The 26,529-nt window shown below is 41.7% G+C and overlaps 1 protein-coding gene and 1 pseudogene across 1 annotated transcript; one reads left to right on the top strand and one right to left on the bottom strand.

The window, feature by feature from the left end:
- The first annotated feature begins 673 nt into the window (after nt 1-673).
- Nucleotides 674-5,073, top strand: LOC139381106 (zinc finger protein 488-like). The gene is made up of 3 exons (XM_071124393.1): nt 674-889; nt 1,168-1,399; nt 3,956-5,073. Exons 1-3 carry the CDS (start codon nt 674-676, stop codon nt 5,071-5,073), a joined length of 1,566 nt encoding a protein of 521 aa, XP_070980494.1.
- Nucleotides 5,074-18,439: 13,366 nt separating this feature from the next.
- Nucleotides 18,440-25,973, bottom strand: LOC139381966 (growth/differentiation factor 10-like; annotated as a pseudogene).
- Between the last annotated feature and the right edge of the window lie 556 nt (nt 25,974-26,529).

Genomic DNA, 26,529 nt, shown 5'->3' with positions numbered 1-26,529 from the left:
AACCAGTTAAAGAGTTAAATGGCTATGATAGGAAAAAACTGCTGGATCTAATCCCTGAGCCTACAAGGTAAAGAAAGATCTGTCGTTCTGCCCCTGAACAAGGCAGTTCACAGGGAGCCGATGACATGGATGTCGATTAAGGCAGCCCCCCACACCTCTCTGATTCAGGGGGGTTGGGTTAAATGCGGAAGACACATTTCAGTTGAACTATGCTTGAGGCAAATCCAAGAAAACACATCACTGAGTACCACTCTTCATATTTTCAAGCATGGTGGTGGCTGCATCATGTTACTGGTATGCTTGTCATTCCCATGGACTAGGTAGTTTTTTAGGATAAAAAAAGGAATAGATCTAAGCACAGGCAAAGTTCTAGAGGAAAACCTGGTTCGATCTGCTTTTCAACAGACACTGGGAGACAAATCAGCTTTCAGCATGACAATAACCTAAAATGCAAGGACAAATATTCACTGGAGTTACTAGTTGCAGTTTTGACTTAAATTGGCTTGAAAATCTATAGCAAGACATGAAAATCACAATTGTATTCTAATAACTCTTTCGCAAAAGCATCATATTCAAAGTCTCGATTCATCACATTTAAAATGTCCTACACTTTCGAATAACTATCATTTTAATAATGCATTATTAACATATATCATCTTCCTACAGACAAACCATGAACCATCATTTATTACCTCATTCCCTCTGGACCAGCGAGGGTAAATTCCTCCACCACCATGCGACAGTCCTCTACTCCAGTGTACATGTCATGTGCAACATCCCTGCTGGGGCACAGTTCGGCCCGTGCATCCTTCAGAACACGTTCCATGACACCATCGCCTTCATAGCGCTAAAATCCAGCGACAAGAGAAGCAAATCATACGTGTTCAGGGTAAATGTATTTCTATTTAATAACACATTCTGGCTAGCAAGCTGGCATACCACACAGAGACACAAGGATGCAAAACAGAGACTCATAGGCTAAATCAAAATCTTGTTCAAAAAATTATATACCACAAAATGGCTTGATTGTCATCCACGTACCAGTGGAAAATGATTGACCAGCCATTGCATTTACATCTTTACAAATTCCAATCAATTAAATGTTTTCACTATGATTGAGGAGAGGCGATCCTGATGTCTCTATGTCATAATGATTTCTCTGAACAGGTGGGCCCCGAGGCTATGCGGAGCTCTGCTCTCGTGCTGTCCTGGCTGCGTCTGGTGCAAGCGGCACGTCACCGGGAGGAGCAGAACACCGAAGCGTTCCTGAAGGGAGGCCAGCTGTATTTCCGGACCACTAAGGAAATCCATCAGGATGAGGAACTGTTGGTGTGGTATGACCAAGAGCTGTCACATCTACTGGGCTTCACTGACATCTCAACCAGAGGACATAATGCCGGTGAGAGACTTGGGAAAGTGCTATAGAAATACAGCTCTTAATCAGCAACCTAGCCAAAAAATCCTATAGGATTCCAATAAAACAACCCTAATAGACCATCCTATCAGATTTTGGAACCTCTCCTATAGGATTTTATCTCATAGGACTGGTTCCAAAATCTGATAGGATTACTGTATTGGAATCCTTTAAGATAAAATCCTATAGGAAAGAATCCCATAGAAGTCCAATAGGACTGGTTCCAAAATCTGATATGATTTGTCTATTGTATTAGAATCCTGTAAAATAGAATCCTATACTATACAGTAGAATCCCATAAATTCCAAAATGTGATAGGTTTGAATCACTCCGATATTGTGCTGGTATGTTGAAAAGGTTAAGAACCTCAGGGAATTATTACTGGTGTGAGTAGGCAAAGAGATGAAGATCATGCTCCGGAGAGACACGAGAGAGCGAGTGTTCCTCAGTTTACTGGTCTGATTGCAGTTGAACATAAATGTTTAGGTTTCCATGCCATATTTAGCTGTGAGATTGTCCAATAAAGCTACAGATTACATTATTTTATTTTAGAGCTAATTTCCTGTATGTGGACTGTATGTGTTACTAAATTACACAACCTCACGTTTTGACCACATCGAATTGAGGGTAATTACATATCCTTTTTACCTCAGATTAGTGATGTTAGTATAACCGTTTATAGTAATCACGACACAAAATCGATTGCTTAAAACCGATCAATATCTTTGGTTTTTATCATTTTCCAACTCAAATGGCAGGGAAAATGTAGGTCTCCTCTATAAAGGTCACTGGCCTCACACCAATAGATAGTTTGACTCTCAATCCATCACTCAAATAACAGCCAACCCTTGTCACTATTGATATCCTATGGCGGGTCGTGATTTGTTTAAGTTAAATAACAAAGCAACTGACCCATTTTTGGAGCCTTACAAAACTTCCATCCGACATTCTAGAATTTAGATGACTGTTTTCAGCAAATGATCTTCTAACCAGTGCTATACAAATTATTCTCAGATTCAGTGTGCCCTTTGAGTAGTGTTAGTTTAAATCATTCATACACACCAAAGTCTGCCCCCGTTCTATTGATTTCAAATGTATATGATAGTGTTGTGTTTATCTTTCTGATTTGGCGACCCACTTGAAACAAAATGCAACAATCCAAAATGTAGCTTGCTGTCTTCTCGAAGTTGTCCTCCTTTTTTTTTGTAAGGCTAGTTCTAACAGGACGTGCACTCGCCCCTCTTGTTCTATTGATTTCAATGAGACATCAATATGAGTGATTGACAAATAAATGTTGCGTCTCTCTCTCTGTTTTAGTGACTCCCAAATCAAAATTAATAATTCCAAAATGTAGCTGGTTGTCTTTAGCAGGTTTTCCTCTAACAAGAGATGCAAACAATATTTCCAGTTTCCATGTGGTTTTGAGTTGTGATAATTTCCCAATAGCGCATACAACCTGATTTTCCCCTAGTCAATATAAGTTTATTGATTAGGACACTTAGGGCTATTTATCAAAACTTATTGTCAATGGGAAGAATCGACAGCATCCTTTTCAACTTTCAACATTCATTTCCAATAGTATTCTACTTAATTAGGTAAAAACTGCTGAATGAGTCCACAAACGTGATGTTTGAAATCATGAAAACGTGTTTGCCTTGCCTATAATAAGGTACATATATTTAGCAATAACAAACAAGAAACATGTATCATCTGCTATAACAATAGTGACTCAAATGAAATACAAATGACTACAACTTAGCTAGCTAGTCAGCTGATAGGCAAAATGTGGCTAACAGTAGTTTCATAGCTAGCATTAAAACGAGTGCATAAAATACTGCACAATGACAAAATGACTAAAACATCGTCATCTTCATACGGAAACAAATACAAATAATAATGTTAGAAAACCAGAGATTTTCTGCACAGCCACAGGTGGAGGTAGTTAATTAACACTACAAGCCATGCTCGCTGTGACGTCATCAATCACTCTTAAAGGGACAGTTTAAAGGTGAATAAAACCAAAATGAATGAATATAGAACTGTTGTTTCCGGATCAACTAAAATATTGTTATTAATGTTGTTGTATTGTACTGGAACTTAAGACAACTTATAATTTATTGGGTTCAAATAAGAAAAAAGTTCTAATAGGATTTTGATTGGAGATCCAATCGGATCACTTTTGATTTCCAATAGGGGAAAAAGTTGTCCAATAGGATTCTGATAGAGGTGACAAAATCCTATAGGAATGTGAGAATCTATTCCTATCACTAATCCTATAGGATATTTTGACTAGGGCATCCTCATCTTCTTCATGATCATCCTTAAAAGATAGGCCTACTAATGTTACCCTTGTTGTTTCAGCATTTTGTCAGAAGTTTTGTTGTAGCCTGTGCGTAAATGCTTAATGGAAAGGACAAAATTAAGAGATGTACTGAAACTTTTTCAAAGATAATATATGTGGACTATTGTTATGTGCTTCATTTTGCACCAATGTGTTTTGTAATGTACATATTAACTAACAAAATGCATATATCTTCACAGAGCTCAAATGTGCAAAATGTAACCTGGTCTTCAAGAACGAGCATCCCTACTTGGCCCACTGCAGCTTCCTGTGCTCCCAGGTGAAGAATGACATTCCGAGCAGAGAGGCCTATGAACACAAACACATTGAAATAAAACGGCAACACCGCATCACAGACTTCCACAACATCGCCAGGAATCTGGAACATAAAGAATCCAGCGCCAGTGAAGAAGAAGAGATTTCTCTGCGGAAAAGGAAACATGAGGAGACAGATTACCCCCGATGGAGGAAACCAGTGTTACTGGAGAAAACCAACATCTTGAATGACAACATCACACAGATAACCAGAGACTACCACCTCATTGTGCCAGAGTCACCTGGCTCTGTTTTGAAACTGAAGGCGGCTAAGTACCAGCTCAAAAAGGACCAAGTGGAATGCAAAAATAGTGCGTTCACAGAAGTAGGAGCTGCAAAAAGGAGTGTTATGCACAAGAAAGAAATGCCAACAGAGGCTGATTCTGAGATAGTGAGGGCGATAAGCTCTGGTTTGAACTCCAAGAGCAACAACAGTGAGTTTTCATTCTTTCTGCTCAGTGGACAGGAGGAGCAGAAAAGCGCTTTCTGTAAACCCAATAAAGGGACTTCTTCTAACTGCTCTACAGCTCATCCATCCAACACACCTGCCCCATCGAACCACCTAGAAGATGTGAGAGACATTTTTACCTCAAAGACTGTTCTGGGATACAACAATTTGTTGGCATCTAATAACATTATGTTGAATGGTGATTTACCTGGCGCACAGACCCTACCCACACCGGTTACTTGCAATGCTTTTCCTTTCCCACCAGAGCACTGGTCCAGGATTATTGGAGCCCAAATACAAACAACATCATCTCTAACAATTCTTCCTCCAACATTTAGCTCCTTTGGGGTGTCAGTGCAGAACTGGTGCGCCAAGTGTAACCTCTCCTTCCGCATGACTTCAGACCTGGTGTTTCACATGCGCTCCCACCACAAGAAGGAGTTTCTGGAGCGGTCCCAGGTGAGGAGGCTAGAGGAGAAACTCATATGCCCTATCTGCCACGAGTTCTTCCGGGAACGGCACCACCTGTCACGCCACATGACTTCTCACAATTAAAGCCTATTGGACATAAGAAAACGGATATTTACTGAAAACGACATCGGACATTCTGTATCTATTTACAAGAGTAGACCTGAATAATTAAACATTTAATTACAATTTGAAGTCACTAACCCCTGAATGTAGGACCATCCACTTGTGACTATCGATCATTATGTGTAAGGGCACATAGGTGGCCATTCAGGATTGCACAAAGTGTCCACTAGATGTCAACAGAATATGAAATTGAATACATTGCACATTACTTTATTTATCTGCACAGTCCGTGATAGGAATATTTTGGATCATTGTCCTGTTGTATAGGTTGGAAAATGACATGTCTGAACTGTGCCTTATGAAACTCAGGGTGGGACTGGAGAGAGACTGAAGGTAGCTTAATTGCAGCTCTTGCTATAGACCTTTTATTGTTAAACATGTTATCAATGTCTGTTGCTCATTGTTTGACTAGAGATACAGTATTACCAGAGCTTGTATAGAGATGTGTAGATTCATTTAGCTGTTTTTGATGAAAAACATCAAAGCCAAACTCTACTAGCACTGTGTCTTTATACTTAGGCCTAGATAAAGACATTTTGTGTGAAACATATTGACCTTGTATTACTTGGCCCACCAGATTCACTGGGTCACCCATTAATGTGACACCCACAACCTGAACTATTTGACCCATTTCATTTTCATGACCTGAAAGGGGACATGTATTGCTGAATAAAGATATTAGATTTCACCTAACAAATGAAAATGACTGCAAAATAAGACAGTGGATAATAATGTGGAAACATCATTTATCTATTTGAAAAACCATTTTAGCAAGCTGTCGAACGTTTGAGATGGCATTGCCTTTATTCCCTTCTAGACACCAATTTTCCACAAATGCAGCTGCCAGTGAGTCCAGTAATTCAATCACATTCCAAGATACTTGTTGGTCTTTTCAACTTGTTTAATGAAGGTGGGTAATGGGGCCAAGTGGGGCTAGTACCAAAACCAACAATACGAATCAAAGTGTTACACAGGATTAGATCATTCATTATAGTGGTGAAAAACAACGGATTATGTTATGAAAAAAAAAAAAAAAACATTCCACCTGGAACATCACTCACAATAGTCTGAGTCTTGTCTTTATCATTCATCAAGCTTATAATCTAGAATGTACATGCTGCCAGCGATCTTAATCAATGACTTCATCTGTTAATTAGCACAATATCTGGTTAATCATGCTGAGCATTAAACACTGAATCTAATAGCTGGTTACGGTGGCCTTAAGGTAACCAGCCATCTGGACCCTGAAGACAAATAGAACTAATATTGAAAGGCACACAAGGTCAACTCTTTGGCAATTTCTCACATTGACAATGCTGGAAAGGTTACATTTCTTATCAGTTTTAGTAGAGCTCCTAGCACCTTAGAGTGTGTTATTTCCACATTTCAGAAATCAGGCCCAGTTACATTTCAACCTGCCCAAGTCCCTTTCCCCTGCCCTAAGTGTTCACAGATCTGAAAGAAGAGTGATGTCTCCAGGGTGGCGCTTTAGCCATATTGTTGACACCTATCTAGTCCCTTCAGATAGGCCTAGTGAACGCAACACCATAGGGTAGGCATAGAGGTTAGAGGTTGAAATGGAATAATCCCTTTGCAGTGATTCATTTTAAGACAAGTCTTTTGTTTTGCCAAAGTGAACTGAGTTATATCTTGTTGCAGAGATATGAAGACAGCTGACAAAAAGCACAAGTTCTTACAGAGTTTTCAGTTTCACTATTGTACAGTATAAGAACCATTCATTGAGGCTTCAGGGTGAACCTGGCCTACAGAAATGGCCTTTCTATCGCAGGTAAATGAGGTGGGAAGTGGCCACCAGGACCTGAAGGTTCATAGGAAAGTCGGGCATCGACCTTCTCAGAGTACAATCTTTGTAACGTCATTTTATTCACCATGGAAAGCACAAACTCTAACTGACTATTCAGTCAAACAATCATAGTTCTGTTTCAGACGTTGTAGAATAAATGTGAATGTGATTCTATAAACCGACACATTATTAGTCCTAATTAACAGAACGACGATTCGCTTTGGGTTCTAATCACCTGCGGAAAGAGCCATTTCAGGCGAGCACAGAAAACTGCACCCTATTTATAAAACAGGAGTACTGTAGTTTTTCCTTGAACTGTGGCTTTGAACTGTGGCTTTTAATTTTATATGTACAAATGGTCTAGTGTGAAAAGATGATTTCCCAAATTATTCTCAGCATGATTTAAAAGTAGAGTACAGGGAAATTTGAGAACTACTTCAAGTTGAATCCAGAGGCGCAACTTTCACTGGGCACAGGGGTGGACATGACCCCCCACATTCTGAAATTGCATGTTCGTACCCCCCACTTTTATCATTGCACTGTGATACAAAACGTGGCTCCGGTGTGCTTTAGTACCATGCGGACGCCTCAGAAAGGTTGGGTAGGCTGTTTTCCAGTTTCAGCCTGCTGGATTTAAGACCGAACAGGCACTGCAGAGCATGCGGACAGGCTGTGTGAAGGTAGAGCTTCTGCTGTCTGTTGCACTTTTTTCTCAGAGTTGTAAAAACAAGCAGAGCAGAAACTGGCGACTCTAGTCGACTGATCTAGCAGGCAAGGTAAATGATTTTTGACAGAAAAATATTTTTATTCCTAGAGCTAAGCTAATAGTGTAACTGACATGTTACATTAGGTAATGTTTAATTCCCTCTTGACTGAAGTGAATGAACTACTAGCAGCTAGTTATCTAGCTAGTAGCTACCACAGCCAGTTCAGCTCTAGCTAGCCTGTAGCTACAGTATCTGTCAGGTAGCAGTATCTAGCAGCTGTTGTATGTATGGAAATGTTTTGTAGCCTTTGTTTTGTCCCGTTTCAACAGAAGTACCATTAGCTAGCAGAGATAGTGAGCCAACTAGTTAGCTAAAGTCAGCTCACTAACTTTAGCTATTATTTTTGCCTCAATCGCACTTGACCTGAATCAAATTATTAAATCAACTATTCTGAATGTTTTTCAGTGCAATATCAGTTTTTTCTAGTCAGTATAGCAATGTTACGTTAATGATCTGTCAGATTCCCTACTTTCACACTGATACAGTATAAACAGCTCTACAGGCTTTATGGTCATGGTGCACAGTCAGTACACAACACTATGCTCATCGTATCTTAGCAGGATCAGATGGAGACAGGTGTCTCTGCAGGGTCAGACAGCCAGGGAAGACCAATCTACAGACCTCAGGACAATTTTAAAGTATATTATAACAATGGATACAAAGTTCCATCTTGAGTTAATGGGTAAGCTACAGTCTGGGATCTGGAAATAATGGTAATTTCACTTGTTTAAACATTGATTCTGTTCATGGATAATGTATAAATGTATAACTGTACACCAATGTAATTCTTTGTCATGCCTCATCTGAGAAGGATCAGATGGTGAAAGGGGTCTCATCGGGGTCAGGCAGCCAGGGAAGACCAGTCTGTGATGGAGCTGAGGTGAATTTTTGCAGATATACAACCCTTTATTTAGCTTTTCTTGAGACAATGTGTTGGGGAGAGAGTTGAGTTATTGACTAGACTGGTAGGGGTTGGGCTTGCAGGTGGCTAAGGCTGGCTGGGCGGTCTGGCTGAAGTTTTCAGTTTCAGCCGGCTGGATTTAAGACCGATACAATCCTTTGGGTAAAAGTCTTAACTTTATTTGTAAGAGTTGTTCATTTGTTAGGCTATTGGTTAAAGGTGCAACACAATATTGATTATTGAATTATCATTGATCTAGTTCAGTCTTATCACTTAAACATATTTAATAATGATCTCTTACCTAGCTTGATGAATGGACATTTCTGCTTTATGTTGTTCTAAATAAAGATGGCCAGAAAGGCCATGGGTCGTATTAGATTGTGTAGAAATTCAGGAAATGGGTCCCCCACCAAGTTATGTCCCCCCCACTTCTAAAACCAAAGTTGTGCCCCTGGATCTCACTACTACCCTATTTAAACTCACCAGTCTGTCAACATAGGGAATGTCCAGGCTACTGTTTTTAGTGTAAAGATCATGAACCTTTAAAAAGTAGATTTGCCTCAAAGATAGTGGAGGCCATCGTGTCAGACACGCACAAACAAGGTGTGTGCATGAACGAACAACGTAACAAAATGTGCCTTTTGAAAAAAAAAAGCTAACTTTAGAAGAGAAATTGGATCAGCAAGAAAACAGAATGAGACGTAACTACATGAGAATATTGTCTTTACTAGAAGACGAGGAAAAATGGATCTTTCCATTTACGTAGTCAAACCGATATCAGAGTAACTTGAGGTGGGAATATCACCAGAGCAGCTGGAATGACGCAATAGGATCGAACGCTAAATACCCACACAGAGTAATCTTCAAACAATGGAACAATCAGACCAAAGTCAACATTCTGAAGGCACAACCGGGAAAGGGGATGAGAATCCAAGGCTAGACCATTGGATTAGTCCAGGACCTGTCTGCAAAGCTGAGAAAGAAACGTAAGGATTACCTGCCAATCAGTCACTGGAGGAAAATAAGATCAAATCTCAACTCTGCCTTCCAGAAGTGCTGTGGGTATGGAAGGGAACGCAAAATATGGATTTCACAAGCGCTGATGAAGCCTTTATCAAGCTGCAAAAAACCTTTCCAGTTGATGGCCCCAATGAACTGTTCTCTATAGAAGTAGCCGATGCCAACAGGCTACATAGACACCGATAAGACAATGAATGTACAGCACCCACGGAAAGTATTCAGACCCCTTGACTTTTTACACATTTTGTTAGGTTACAGCTTTATTCTAAAATGTATTAAATTGTATTTTTCCTTCATCAATCTACACACAATACCCCATAATGAGTGGCCTCCGTCTAGCCACTCTACCATAAAGGCCTGATTGGTGGAGTGCTGCAGAGATGTTTTGTCTTTCTGTAAGGTTCTCCCATCTCTACAGAAGAACTCTTGAGCTCTGTCAGGGTGACCATCGGGTTCTTGGTCACCTCCCTGACCAAGGCTCTTCTCCCCCGATTGCTCAGTTTGGCTGGGCGGCCAGCTCTAGGAAGAGTCTTGGTGGTTCCAAACTTCTTCCATTTACGAATGGTGGAGGCCACTGTGTTCTTGGGGACCTACAATGCTGCAGACATTTTTTGGTACCCTTTCCCAGATCTGTGCCTCGATACAATCCTGTCTCGGGGGATCTACAGACAATTTCTTTGACCTCACGGCTTGGTTTTTGCTCTGACATGCACTGTCAACTGTGGGACCTTATATAGACAGGTGTGTGCATTTCCAAGTCATGTCCAATCAATTTACCACAGGTGGACTCCAATCAAGTTGTAGCAACATCTCAAGGATGATCAATGGTAACAGGATGCACCTGAGCTCAATTTCGATTCTCATAGCGAAGGGTCTGAATACTTATGTAAATAAAGTATTTCTGTTTTTTATTTTTAATACATTTGCTAAAATTTCGAAAAAACAGTTTTTGCTTTGTCATTATGATGTATTGTGTGTACATTAAATGAGGAAAACACACCATTTGATCAATTTTAGAGTAAGGCTGTAAGCTAGCAATTGAGACATGGATTGGGTATGTGTGCCATTCGAATGCCTTTGAACAGGGTATAGGTTGTAGGTTGCAACATATTGTTAAATATGGTCATGGCAATAAATTGGAGCTGGAATTACCGCGGCTGCTGGCACCAGACTTTCCCTCCAATGGATCCTCGTTAAAGGATTTACAGTGTACTCATTCCAATTACAGGGCCTCGAAAGAGTCCTGTATTGTTATTTTTCGTCACTACCTTCCAGAGTCGGGAGTGAGTAATTTGCGCGCCTGCTGCCTTCCTTGGATGTGGTAGCCATTTCCCAGGCTCCCTCTCCAGAATCAAACCCTGATTCCCCGGTACCCATAGTCAACATGGTAGGCACAGAAAGTACCATTGAAAGTTCATAGGGCAGACATTCGAATGAGATGTCACCGCCACAAAGTGTGCGCAATCAACTCAAGGCTATCTAGAGTCACCAAAGCGGCTGGGGCGTCCGAGCGCACCCCTCATGGGTTTTGGGTCTGATAAATGCACACATCCCTGAAGGTTGGAAATGATTTGCTCTAGATATGCCACAGTTATCCAAGTAAAGTTGGACTGATCAAAGGAACCATAACTGATTTAATGAGCCATTCGCAGTTTCACTGTACCGGGCCGTGTGTACTTAGACTTGCATTGCTTTATCTTTGAAACAAGCATATGCTACTGGCAGGATCAACCAGGTATCCCTCCCGCAATGTAGAGGTTGTCCCTGGGCGCGCTGGGCAGAGAATGGCTGGGGGGAAAGGTCCAACCCCGTGGGGGAAGGAGGCCCCGGTGCAATCCAGTTGGAGGCCCTGAACTGCCCGTGGCCTGAGCCACGGGAGACAGGGCGCGCTCGAGAGGTATTTATCTAGCTGGAGGGTTTAGTAGGAACCGAGCCAACGACAGGGTTTGAGAAACACACATGTCTCTGGCACCGGTGTGTAGAGGGGAGTGGCACACCCATTCAGTAATACCTGTAGCGGTTCCTGCTAAACCCTCCAGCTAGATAAGACCTCTCGAGCGGCGTACCGGAACACCAACGTAGGGCCACTGGGACAGACGGGTCAACTGGGTCTTGCTTGGACGGGGCTCGGCTGGACTGTACCGGAGAAACTGGGTGAACCGTCTCCAAAAGGGGTTCCACCAATAGAAGCGAATCCACATGGGGCGGGAGGAACCGTCCGTCTGAACACCGACCAAAGGCCAACCGACAGGGGCCCCCCCAGGTTTATAACGGGTGCCAAATGGTCAAATAAAGTTAAATAAAGGTTAAATAAAAAGAAATGCACTAAAGAACAGAAATGGGTAAAAAATGTAATATGCGCATGTACATCCCCAGAATATTTAAGTGTCTGTTTTCAAAGGATGGAGCTAAGAACGTTAACACATAAATGGTTAAGAACACTATAACAATATGGAAGAAAATAAAATATATTCTACAAGAACCAATACAATACCAATTACTCTCTAAAAACACACCCCGATGGAACATTTCTTGGATAGCTTAAACTAAAGGCATAGAAACCATAAATGTATATATTTCTTATTACCATGACAGAATTCAAATGCAATTTCGGACTGACAAATGTAGACATTTTAAAACACATGCAAGTTAAAAGTTTTACATTACAACATTTTGATCTGGAATCTTTTGGACGTCAGAGCAATGTTGAGAATTTTCTCATTTGAGTCAGAAAAGGATAGTCATATGATAGGTAATATATACAAAATCTTGCAGAAAGCCTATCCAGAATGTCTATCCAAAGACAGTGAATATCCCTTTTGAGCATGGTGAAGTGATTAATTACACTGGATGGTGTATCAATACACCCAGTCACTGCAAAAATACAGGCGTCCTTCCTAACTCATTTGCCAGAGAAGAAGGACATTTCTCAGGGATTTCAACATGAGGACAATGGTGACTTTAAACTCAAACTTTTTTAATGGCTGTGATAGGAGAAAACTAAGGATGAATCACCAACATTATAGTTACTCTACAATACTAACCTAATTGTACAGAATAAAACATATTCCAAAACATGCATCCTGTTTGCAACAAGGCAGGCACTAAAGTAATACTGCAAAAATATGTGGCAATGCAATTCACTTTTTGGCTTTAATACAAAGTGTTAAGTTCGGGGCAAATACATTACTAACTACCACACTCCATATTTTCAAGCATAGTGCTGGCTGCATCATGTTATGGGTATGCTTGTAATCATTAAGGACTAGGGAGTTTTTCAGGATAACAAAGGAATGGAATGGAGCTAAGCACAGGCAAAATCCTAGATTAAAAACCTGGTTCAGTCTGCTTTTTGACACTGAGAGATCAATTCACCTTTCAGCAGGGCAATAACCTAAAACACAAGACCAAATCTACACTGGAGTTGATTACCAAGAAGACCGTGAATGTTCCTGAGTTTCCGAGTTACAATTTTGACTTAAATCTACTAGGAAATCTATGGCAAGACCTGAAAATGGTTGTCTAGCAATGATCAACAACCAACTTGACAGATCATTTAGAAAATAATAATGGGCAAATGTTGCACAATCCAAGTGTCACGTCTGGAGGAAACCTGGCACCATCCCTACAGTGAAGCGTGGTGGGGGCAGCATCATGATGTGGGGATATTCTTCAGAGTCAGGGACTGGGAGACTAGTCAGGATCGAGGGAAAGATGAACAGAGCAAAGTACAGAGAGGTCCTTGATGAAAACCTGCTCCAGAGAGCTTAGGACCTCAGACTGGGGTGTAGGTTCACCTTCCAACAGGACAATGACCCTAAACACACAGTCAAGACAATGCAGGAGTGGCTTTGGGACAAGTCTCTGAATATCCCCATCCAGCTTGACAGGATCTGCAGAGAGTAATGGGAGAATCTCCCCAAATACAGGTGTGCCAAGTTTGTAGCGTCATATCCAAGAAGACTCGAGGCTGAAATCGATGCCAAAGGTGCTTCAACAAAGTACTGAGTAAAGGATCTTAATATTTATGTACGTTTTTCATTTTGTATACATTTTCAAAAATGTCTAAATACCTGTTTTTGCTTTGTCATTATGCTGTATTGTGTGTACGTTGATGAGGGGAAAAACGATTTGATCAATTTTAGAATAAGGCTGTAGTGTCACAAAATCTGGACAAAGTCAAGGGGTCCGAATACTTTCTAATGCACTGTACATAGCTAGCTCAAAGCTAGGATAGGTTAAAGATACTACTAGTAGCTAGCGACTCTGTTGCCACCTAATCATTAGCGTCACAATAAACGGGAGGCAACGGTCATATAATATAATTGGCTTAACAGCCAATGTGTATGATTTAACATAAATATAAAAATAATACCCACTTATAGGAATGGGTCATTTTTTACAAGTTGCTAGCTATTCCATGAAGCCATAACCGAAAATCAAATATTTTCATCTTCAGTGGTTTGTTCTTCTACAGACTCTGGGTGGACTTAAAATGCCAGCTGGTCAGCACATGCTCTGTACGCGTTCTGGTAATCCATCTGTGAATGTTAACCTGTTTAAAGGTCTTACTCATATCGGCTATGGAGAGCATGATCACACAGTCATCCTGAACAGCTGGTGCTCTCATGCATGGTTCAGTGTTGCTTGCCTCGAAGCGAGCATATAAGGCATTTAGCTCGTCTGAAGGCTTGCATCACAGGGCAACTCGCGACTGGGTCTCCCTTTGTAATCCGTGATAGTTCGCAAGCCACGTCACATCCGACAAGCATCAGAGCCGGCATAGTAGGATTCAATCTTAGTCCTGTATTGACGCTTTGCCTGTTTGATGGCTTGTAAGAGGTCGTAGCAGGATTTCTTATAATGACACAAAGTTTGGAAAATGTAAAAGTATGTGGTGTCCATCTCGCAATGAAGCCTTCAACCGCAAGCGGCCGTTGCGATTCCATCACCTTGTGGATGTCCCCATTGAAATGCTTGACATCCGGCGCAGTGTAATGGAGTGCTTATGGGTAATGTGAACAAGCCTTTAGATTACGAGCGTTTTCAAGTGCAACGTTAATAACGATGGTTTTGGGAAACAGCTCAGAGATTTAACAATGCTCCTACAAAGGTTCTAAAGACGAACTTAGCCTTAATCTGTTTTTTGGAAACCGGGCACAGGTCAGTGATCCTGAAGTTTCTGCATCCTCTGCCACAGAAGTTGAAACTTGTTTATTGTACAATGTTTATAACTGGCTTCCAAACATTATTGTCACCATTCTATGGAGGACCAAGACAGCCAAAATAAAAAATAAATGAATAAATAAATAAATCTATAAATATACATGCACATAAATGTAAAAATAAATGATTGTACATGGAAATCAATCAATACATAAACACAATTTGATATAAATGAGTACTTTTGCACCATTTATTCCTGTATTTATTTATTTGCTTATTTCTTTATTTCTGTCAACTTTTCTTCATTCATTTATCTATTTATTTACGTTTTTCTTCATCCCTATGCAAATGACGAGGCTGTCAATCAAGCATGTCACTGTGACCTTACTCCCATTGGTTGATCGGTATCAGAGCACGAAGTTCGACTTCACATGCCTGGTTGCTATGACACAGACACTACGCAATATGGCTACACACATGCAAGAGATAGCCAGATATTTGAGAGTGTTGGCTAACCTTGCTGAAAATGCTAGTGCTGAATCTGATTATTTACTTTTTCGTATGGAGTCTCTGGCTGACAATTTGTTCCAGTTAGCTGCAACTACTGACACAGAGGTTGACCCTTTAGTGTTCAGCAATTTGGATGAAGTGTGCCATCGCCTGAATCCTTCAATCCAACATTCAGATGACACCGGAGCAGTTGGATGCCCTGCTCACATACTGCCTATGGATGCTGTAGAAAGTTATTTGTTAGCACGTTTGTCTGTTCGTGACATTCGTGACAACTCTTTTTGGGGTTGGTTAAAGAACAGTTCACTATCAAATGGTAGAGCATGGGATAAGGGGAGTGTACCTGATATCATGCGGGAACAAGCCCCCAAAAGAGTCGGTGTGTGAATGCGTCTTGAGGTTAAGGGTAACGTTAGCTGTTTAGATTTGTATGTTTTTGTCTGCTACTGGCTTAAAAGCATGTGGTGACATCTAGCTGATGAGGACCCCGATCCTTAAGAAGTTTAACAATTGTTGGAAAAATTACTTTTGGCTTGCACAAAGTAGATGTCCTAACCGACTTAACAAAACTATAGTTTGCTAACAAGAAATTTGTGGAGTGGTTAAAGAACCAGTTTTAATGACTCCAACCTAAGCGTATGTTAACTTCTGACTTCAACTGTATATTTATTTATTTATGTTTTCATTTATTTTTTATTTTGGCCATAATGGTCCTCCATACCATTCAACATCATCTTCACTAGATGGTTATTTAAAAACAATGACATATTATATTGACAAATTTGGATTCAATTACTTTTTATTATTACAATTCAATATACACAGCTGCCTATATAGAATTTTTATTTTATATATTTTTATTTAATCTTTAACTAGGCAAGGTTGAAGGACCTTCATTTAACTAAACAGTCTTTTACCAGCATTCTAGCTTGAGCGACCAATGTGTCTGGGCCAATAAAACATTTAAAACATGAACACAAACCATGAGGTCCATCCCTTTGACATCCTTGTGCGCATTGTTTGGATAGAGGGAGGTATAGGGATGTACAGTGCATTCGGAAAGTATTCAGACACTTTGACTTTTTCCACATTTTCTAAGGTTAAAACCCTATTCTAAAATTACATTTTTCCCCCCTCATCAATCTACACACAATACTCCATAATGACAAAGACAAAACAGGTTTTTAGACATTTCTGCAGATTTCTGCAAAAAAAAACAACTGAAATATGACATTTGCATACCTACTCAGACCCTGAACTCAGTACTTTTTTGAAGCACCTTTGGCAGCAATTACAGCCTCTAGTCTTCTTGGGTAAGACGCAACAAGCTTGGCACACCTGTATTTCGGGAGTTTCTCCCAGTCTTCTCTGCAGATCCTCTCATGCTCCTTCAGGTTTGATGGGGAGCGTCGCTGCACAGCAATTTTTAGGTCTCTCCAGAAATGTTCGATCGGGTTCAAGTCGGGGCTCTGGCTTTGCCACTCAAGGACATTCAGAGACTTGTCCCGAAGCCACTCCTGCGTTGTCTTGGCTGTGTGCTTACGGTCGTTGTCCTGTTGGAAGGTGAACCTTTGCCTCAGTCTGAGGTCCTGAGCGTTCTGGAGCAGGTTTGCAGTTTGCTCCGTTCATCTTTCCCTCGTCCTGAGTAGTTCCTCAGTCCCTGCCGCATACCCACAGCACGATGCTGCCCCCAACATGCTTCACCGTAGGGATGGTGCCAGGTTTCCTCCAGACATGACGCTTGGCATTCAGGCCAAAGTGTTCAATCTGGGTTTCATCAGACCAGTTAATCTTGTTTCTCATGGTCTGAGAGTCCTTTAGGTGCATTTTGGCAAACTCCAAGCGGGCTGTCATGTGCCTTTTACTGAGGAGTGGTTTCCGCCTGGTAAAGGCCTGATTGGTGGAGTGCTGCAGAGATTGTTGTCTTTCTGGAAGCTTCTCCCATCTCCACAGAGGAACTCTGGAGCTCTGTCAGAGTGACCATCGAGTTCTTGGTCACCCCCCTGACCAAGGCCCTTCTCCCACGATTGCTCAGTTTGGCTGGGCAGCCCGCTCTAGGAAGAGTCTTGGTAGTTCCTAACTTCTTCAATTTAAATATGATGGATGCCACTGTGTTCTTGTGGACCTTCAATGCTGCAGACATTTTTTGGTACCCTTCCCCAGATCTGTTTCTGGACACAATCCTGTTTCGGAGCTCTACGGACAATTCTTTCGACTTCATGGCTTGGTTTTTGCTCTGTCATGCACTGTCAATTGTGGGATCTTATATAGACATGTGTGTGCATTTCCAGATCATGTCCAATCAATTAAATTGACCCCAGGTGGACTCCAATCAAGTTGTAGAAACATCTCAAGGATGATCAATGGAAACAGGATGCACCTGAGCTGAATTATGATCAACTATGATTCTCATAGCAAAGGGTCTGCATACTTATGTAAATAAAGTATTTCTGTTTCTGCAAAAATGTCTAAAAACCTGTTTTCGCTTCGTCATTATGGGATATTGCGAGTAGAGTAATGAGGAAACATTTTTATTTAATACATTTTGGAACAAGGCTGTAAAATTTGGAAAAAGTCCAGGGGTCTGAATATTTTCCGAATGCACTGTATGTACAATATTAGTGAATGAGGACCTAGGGTCTTGTTCAGTAGGCTTAAAACATAAAGAATAGTCCAAAACCGGGAGGTACTCTCTGAACGTGTTCAATAAGAAACCCTCGTTTTAATTTTCTGTTGCAATTTTTTTTTCTGAGGCGTGTACTAATGAAGATGACCCAGGACTCTATTACAACAAGCATGATCAGTGCCACAAAAACAAAACAAATTCCCCTCTCTCTCCCTCCAGTTGTTTGGAGGGAGAGAGAGGGGAATTGAGAAGCGGTGATGCTGTTTTGTGGAGGATATGGTAGATGTGAAGGATATTGTGGTGGTGTGTCTGCTGCTACCAGAGGACTTGACTGGTGCTGCCAACGGCAGATAATGTGCCTCTTCAACACCTCATCATGTTCATCTATCGTTCTCTCAGTGTCAAAGCCTGAGGGATATAAAGGACCAACAGACGGAAAGACACCTCAACTCGCCTTTTTACTTCCCTTTTTTGTCCTTTTAAATTCAGTCCATCCTGTTTAGCCTGGCTTATTCCCCCTCTGACTTCTGCAGCTATCTGCAGGCACAGCTCTCCACAGACATACTGGGATCCAAGACCTTGAGCACCAGATTACCCCTTTCATCCTGGTAGAGAACCCCCAGGAGGCTCATCTTCTCTGGGACACAGCAGGGCTCTGGGACCCCTGGAACTATCCCAACCGCACAGACTATACTCTGGATGGTAGCATGGTTAGAGGGATGCAGTACCTAGTAGAGAGAGGGAAGGGTGGGTGGAGTAGAGAAAGAGGGGGAGAGAGAGGTTACAGCATTTACTGGCAATGCCGATAATAATTCAAATGGAAAAATTACATTAAGGTTACTCTGTATTTAAAAAAAGGAAAAGTGGTCTTGATAAAAGCCGTCTATGATTTAGAAGCACAATGGTTCATTCATTTAATAAAGCGCAAGTTGGAAAACATGATACAGTCGTACAATTAAGTACATTTAAGTGTGTCTGCAATGGCCAGTAATGCTGCTGAATTATACTATTTCCTAAGTGTTGTAGTCATAACATCAGACTATGAGCAACGGAGCAGTTCTAAGTTGGAAACCATAAAAACAGTCTCGGCTGTTGTGCTCACCTTAAAATAAGTGTGACGTTATTCCTCTCTGTCCTATCGTAGCTTTGTTCTGCTCTCTAACATTGACAATGTTTATTACGACTGCTTTAGTTCAGAGGAAGACCAGATTTGAACCAGTTTCAGATTTGACACAGGTTCGTCACAGTCTTTACCTTGGGAGCAGGGATTCCACAGGTGCCAGCGCAGTAGTAGCAATCGAAGGCTTTGGGCACCAGGACCACTCACTCCAGCCAATGTCTGCAAAGTCTACCCTGAGTGTCCTCCTAGCTCCTAACCTGGGGCTTCGAGCCCCACTGTTTCCTTTTTGCCTTATCCAAGGTCGGCTCATCAAAACTCAGCATTGAAGACTTACCTCCTCCTTCATTCCCTATATCACTCTTTCCATCCCTCCTTCCCTCACTGTTGTCTTGCGACCTACTACCTCCAACGCTGCTCTTTCTTGTGGTCCTCTCATCCAAGCTCAGGACTGGCGAATTACCCCCTCCATCCCTCTCCCCATCTTTCACTTCTTCCCCCTTCCTCCTCCAAGCGTGGGCTTGATGGGTTTCAGGGCATGGTAGGCAGTTTCAAACGAGTCCTCTTTCATGGATCCGCTAGGCCTGTACTCCACTTCTGGCAGTTCGTTGTTCTGGATGGAGTATGGGAGGGATGGTACCTCCCTTCTCACATGATCCTTTGACCCCAATTTAGCGTGAAGAAGAGAACGGTGAGGAGACTCTTTCTCCTCCTCAGGATCATACCTCTGTAAAGTCTGTGCCAAACTATTGGGCTCATCTAGCTCCTGGTCGTCAGCATACACCAACAAATAAGGTAGGCTGGCCCCAAACAGTATGTCCTCTGGTTTTCTGTGGTACTGCAGCCCAAAGTCCACCTCCACCGACACAAAATGGCTTCCCTTTCCCTGGCCTCCTTTATCGCTGTGGTTACGTCTTTAATCTGCCACGACCCTCTCTGGTGGGGGTGAACACTGCCTAGCAACAACCCATGAGACCCTGGATTGACCTCTGACCCAGAGGGGTCAGAGCGAAGGAGAAGGTGGATGGAGGAAGCAGAGTGGAGGCGTAGAGATCAACACACCAGGGTTTTGTAGTGTTTGCAGAACCAGGCGGTCGGCCGCGATCGCCGGTCGAACAGGAAGTGGAACGTGTCCTGGAGAGACGTCAGGTTCAGATGGTACAACGTCCTCTGGTCAGACAAGTCTACAGGGGGAGAAATCAGTTACTTCAGAGAGTGTGTTTCACAGTGACCCAGGCCTAAACCCCGAAAGAGTAGGCAGAGGCACAGTGATTCCCTATAGTGGGAAGAAACCTTGAGTGGAACCATACACTGGAAAGGGAACCCATCGTTCTCTGGCTTTTATAGGAGAGTATTGAAGAGGGGAAGTCAGGAAGGAGATGATTTGGATTGACTAAAGATATATACATATTTTTGTTGTTAAAACTCCCTTAACATCTCTCCTTAGAATACATGGTTTCTGCAGAAAAACACAACATGTATGCTATCTTAGAACAGAATATTGAGTCAATGTCGGGCTGTTTGTCCTATAAAAAGATGAGAAAGGCCTGTAATTTTCATCATAGGTACACTTCAACTATGACAGACAAAATCAGAAGAAAAAAATCCAGAAAAATCACATTGTGGGATTTTTAATGAATTTATTTGCAAATTATGGTGGAAAATTAGTATTTGGTCATAACAAAAATGTATCTCAATACTTTGTTATATACCCTTTGTTGGCCATGACAGAGGTCAAACATTTTCTGTAAGTCTTCACAAGGTTTTCACACACTGCTGCTGGTATTTTGTCCCATTCCTCCATGCAGATCTCCTCTAGAGCAGTGATGTTTTGGGGCTGTTGCTGGGCAACACGGACTTTCAACTCCCTCCAAAGATTTTCTATGGGGTTGAGATCTGGAGACTGGCTAGGCCATTCCAGGACCTTGAAATGCTTCTTACGAAGCCACTCCTTCGTTGCCCGGGCGGTGTGTTTGGGATCATTGTCATGCTGAAAGACCCAGCCATGTTACATCTTCAATGCCCTTGCTGATGGAAGGAGGTTTTCACTCAAAATCTCACGATACATGGCCCCATTCATTCTTTCCTTTACACGGATCAGTCGTCCTGGTCCCTTTGCAGAAAAACAGCCCCAAAGCATGATGTTTCCACCCCCATGCTTCACAGTAGGCATGGTGTTCTTTGGATGCAACTCAGCATTCTTCGTCCTCCAAACACAACGAGTTGAGTTTTTACCAAAAAGTTATATTTTGGTTTCATCTGACCATATGACATTCTCCCAATCTTCTTCTGGATCATCCAAATGCTCTCTAGCAAACTTCAGACGGGCCTGGACATGTACTGGCTTAAGCAGAGGGACACGTCTGGCACTGCAGGATTTGAGTCCCTGGCGGCGTAGTGTGTTACTGATGGTAGGCTTTGTTACTTTGGTCCCAGCTCTCTGCAGGTCATTCACTAGGTCCCCCGTGTGGTTCTGGGATTTTTGCTCACCGTTCTTGTGATCATTTTGACCCCACGTGGTGAGATCCTGCGTGGAGCCCCAGATCGAGGGAGGTTATCAGTGGTCTTGTAGGTCTTCCATTTCCTAATAATTGCTCCCACAGTTGATTTCTTCAAACCAAGCTGCTTACCTATTGCAGATTCAGTCTTCCCAGCCTGGTGCAGGTCTACAATTTTGTTTCTGGTGTCCTTTGACAGCTCTTTGGTCTTGGCCATAGTGGAGTTTGGAGTGTGACTGTTTGAGGTTGTGGACAGGTGTCTTTTATACTGATGACAAGTTCAAACAGGTGCCATTAATACAGGTAACAAGTGGAGGACAGAGGAGCCTCTTAAAGAAGAAGTTACAGGTCTGTGAGAGCCAGAAATCTTGCTTGTTTGTAGGTGACCAAATACTTATTTTCCACCATAATTTGCAAATAAATTCATAAAAAATCCTACAATGTGATTTTCTGGATTTACAGGCCTCTCTCATCTTTTTAAGTGGGAGAACTTGCACAATTGGTGGCTGACTAAATACTTTTTTTTGCCCCACTGTATGTATGTGTATGTATATATATATACAGTGCCTTGCGAAAGTATTCGGCCCCCTTGAACTTTGCAACCTTTTGCCACATTTCAGGCTTCAAACATAAAGATATAAAACTGTATTTTTTTGTGAAGAATCAACAACAAGTGGGACACAATCATGAAGTGGAACGACATTTATTGGATATTTCAAACTTTTTTAACAAATCAAAAACTGAAAAATTGGGCGTGCAAAATTATTCAGCCCCTTTACTTTCAGTGCAGCAAACTCTCTCCAGAAGTTCAGTGAGGATCTCTGAATGATCCAATGTTGACCTAAATGACTAATGATGATAAATACAATCCACCTGTGTGTAATCAAGTCTCCGTATAAATGCACCTGCACTGATCACAGTCTCAGAGGTCCGTTAAAAGCGCAGAGAGCATCATGAAGAACAAGGAACACACCAGGCAGGTCCGAGATACTGTTGTGAAGAAGTTTAAAGCCGGATTTGGATACAAAACGATTTCCCAAGCTTTAAACATCCCAAGGAGCACTGTGCAAGCGATAATATTGAAATGGAAGGAGTATCAGACCACTGCATATCTACCAAGACCTGGCCGTCCCTCTAAACTTTCAGCTCATACAAGGAGAAGACTGATCAGAGATGCAGCCAAGAGGCCCATGATCACAATGGATGAACTGCAGAGATCTACAGCTGAGGTGGGAGACTCTGTCCATAGGACAACAATCAGTCGTATATTGCACAAATCTGGCCTTTATGGAAGAGTGGCAAGAAGAAAGCCATTTCTTAAAGATATTCATAAAAAGTGTCGTTTAAAGTTTGCCACAAGCCACCTGGGAGACACACCAAACATGTGGAAGAAGGTGCTCTGGTCAGATGAAACCAAAATTGAACTTTTTGGCAACAATGCAAAACGTTATGTTTGGCGTAAAAGCAACACAGCTGAACACACCATCCCCACTGTCAAACATGGTGGTGGCAGCATCATGGTTTGGGCCTGCTTTTCTTCAGCAGGGACAGGGAAGATGGTTAAAATTGATGGGAAGATGGATGGAGCCAAATACAGGACCATTCTGGAAGAAAACCTGATGGAGTCTGCAAAAGACCTGAGACTGGGACGGAGATTTGTCTTCCAACAAGACAATGATCCAAAACATAAAGCAAAATCTACAATGGAATGGTTCAAAAATAAACATATCCAGGTGTTAGAATGGCCAAGTCAAAGTCCAGACCTGAATCCAATCGAGAATCTGCGGAAAGAACTGAAAACTGCTGTTCACAAATGCTCTCCATCCAACCTCACTGAGCTCGAGCTGTTTTGCAAGGAGGAATGGGAAAAAATGTCAGTCTCTCGATGTGCAAAACTGATAGAGACATACCCCAAGCGACTTACAGCTGTAATCGCAGCAAAAGGTGGCGCTACAAAGTATTAACTTAAGGGGGCTGAATAATTTTGCACGCCCAATTTTTCAGTTTTTGATTTGTTAAAAAAGTTTGAAATATCCAATAAATGCCGTTCCACTTCATGATTGTGTCCCACTTGTTGTTGATTCTTCACAAAAAAAATACAGTTTTATATCTTTATGTTTGAAGCCTGAAATGTGGCAAAAGGTCGCAAAGTTCAAGGGGGCCGAATACTTTCGCAAGGCACTGTATATATGTATATATATTTACATATATATATTGATCCCCTGTTGTCACAGGGGATCACTACGCTCACACTGCATGTACAGCAAAGACATTACACATATTAACAATTCACACGCACGCTTGCGTGAGTCAGATACTTGCAAAACACACACACAGACAGCTGTGTGTGTGCCTCAGATACAGGACTCCTTCAGAAGGCTACAGATCAAACAGAATTGCAATTGTGCACAGGTTTGTCTTTGTCCAAGAGAAGCAGAAATGAGCAAGTTACTGTTTGTGTGTGTTGTGCTTAGGTGTAGGAACTAGCTAGACATCAAGGAAAGCCCTATGAGGTGTTTGCACACACGGAATCCCCTACTTCTGCCAAATATAATTTATTCTATTTATAAATTTGGCTATTTGTCAAGCTTATAGAGCATAATTTTCCATTGATGAATTAGTCAACAATATTGTTTCCTTCCTTGATTCACTCTGAGTGCAAAATCCCTTAGCTGAATGCTCTAATTACATTTTGATAAATTAAAGTCAGTCTTTAAATTCTCCATTGTATAAACAATTTTATTTTCCTGCTTGTCTGCTATGTGCACTGATTTCAAACAATTAGAGTAAATGTGTCATTCTCACACCTTCCTCCAAATCTTAGCTAACATTGTTTTTGATGTAAAGCTGATAATGTTATGGGTGATGACAGATTTACAGGGGTAAGAGGAGCGAGGATTTTCGGAAAAGCCAGATGGTCTTCTACTGTCAGATTTTCACTGGAAGGAAATAAAAGCACAAAAAACAATGATTCTAGGCTTTCTGGATTCGATACAGGGTAAGCGTCGGTGAGTATGTTCATTTTTGGTAGAAAATGTGCCTCCGAATTCGCTACAATCATTCATTCTTGGGTGTGCAACCTTGACTGATGAGCAATATCCTGAGCTCTGTTTTTGAACCAACAATCTTGCTAGGGAACCTGTCTGCCACATATCATGCTGGTGACAAATTACCTTTGGCGTGGCACATCTGATAAAGTTTCTCATGTTCCCGCCATGACAGCGAGCCACATTATTCTGCAGTGACAGCAGGCGTCAGCGGTAATTTATGGTGCTCTGCCACTTGCTAAAGGAGCATTTAATAAGTTGTCCTGCCATGTCTGATGTGTATCATTGTGACAGTAACCTACTTAAAGTCCCTTCGTTTGGAATGTCAAACACATCACTGTATCAGCACGTCTGGGGATGTGCTTGGTCATGTGCTTGGTCATCATTAGCTGTATACGCCTATTTAATGGATTAATAAGACTGTCATGGGTGTGGTTGGAGGTAGACCAAAGTGCAGCGTGGTGAGTGTACATTTTATTTTAAAATGTTGCCAACAAAACAACAAACAAAAGAAACAACCGTGTAGCTTACAGGGCTAAGTGGCACAGACCAAGTTAACTTCCCACACTAACAAGGGGTAAAGGCTGCCTAAGTATGATTCCCAATCAGACACAACGAATGACAGCTGTCCCTGATTGAGAACCATACCCGGCCAAAACAAAGAAATACAAAAACATAGAACATAGAACATAGAATGCCCACCCAAATCACACCCTGACCAAACCAAAATAGAGACATAAAAAGCTCTCTAAGGTCAGGGCGTGACAAAGACTACTCTTCAATGAATAATTATCAGGAAAGAGAGGTGCTATTATGGCTAGCTAGGTTAAGTGAAGATTTCTAACCAGTCTTTTGGAACACTGCACAGTGAGTTTTATTAAGTGAGTGTTTTGTTTCTCCCTGAATGTGTGTATGTGTGCACGTGTGCGCACAAGCATGCAAGTCTATTGGCCTATGTGACGTGTATGCAGGCATGTGGTAATTTAATTGCTCGGTTGGTGCGTTCTGTCTATCCCTCCTTTACACACATCAGTGTCCATCAGAGCGGACATCTCCATTGGAAGCAGACACATATTGATGGTGCTAGCCGCCAGTGACGACTGGTCGTCTTCCTCCTCCACGGTGCTCCTGGTTAAGGACGATTCTCTGAGCCAGAGATCCAAACCAGAGGTCTCATCAGCACCGCGCTGCCTGTCAGTCACATTTTAATCACAAACCCTAATTAGAATTTACACTAATGAATACAAACGACTCCCAGGACTCCACAAGCTGATAGTCATAAATTATCATTGTCGCTAAATAGCATCAATTCACAGCTCCATAGTCATTTTTCAATTACCTGCTCCCGCCGGAGCCACTCGAGGATGATCTGCCGTAGATGAAGATAAACGATGTTTCTATCCATGGAGTTTGTGTGTGTGTATAAAATCGTTTTCTCGTTATGGGAACATCTTTGAAGTGGTGAGCCAGTTATTATTTTCAAATAACAGCTTGACAGAGAGGGTTGGTTAATTATCAGCAGGTGTTAATCATGATTTTCTGACATGGCTGATGAGGGGTGGGGGAGTTCGGGAAGTGAAGACAGTCCTGGCCATTCGATTACATGTACTATATACTGTAGTTGTGCGAACAGAATGCCTGAAAAGGCAGGTAAATCACAGAAGATCATGACCCAAATTATTTGTAGGTTACTTTTTGCTGGATAAATGTCTTTCTGATATGATATATCAGACAGCTTTTTATTTTGAGAAGTGTATATACCCCTGACCTATAGGAGTTTAAAGGGACATTACACTCCAAAATCAAGGTTTGCCAGATGTTTTCATACGTTGGTTCTCGGTTGATACGTAGCAGGCCATCTAATGGAAAAGATAGGCACCATGTAATTTCCAGATTTCTGGTGCTTATCTTTTCCATTCATTTGGGTTGAGACGTAGAGCTGGACCTACACCACCGATGGC

Source organism: Oncorhynchus clarkii, chromosome 23 (assembly GCF_045791955.1).
Source record: "Oncorhynchus clarkii lewisi isolate Uvic-CL-2024 chromosome 23, UVic_Ocla_1.0, whole genome shotgun sequence".
NCBI classification, from domain to species: Eukaryota; Metazoa; Chordata; class Actinopteri; order Salmoniformes; family Salmonidae; genus Oncorhynchus; species Oncorhynchus clarkii.
Note: the sequence above shows the minus strand (reverse complement) of the source record. Positions and strands in the feature narration are given on the sequence as shown.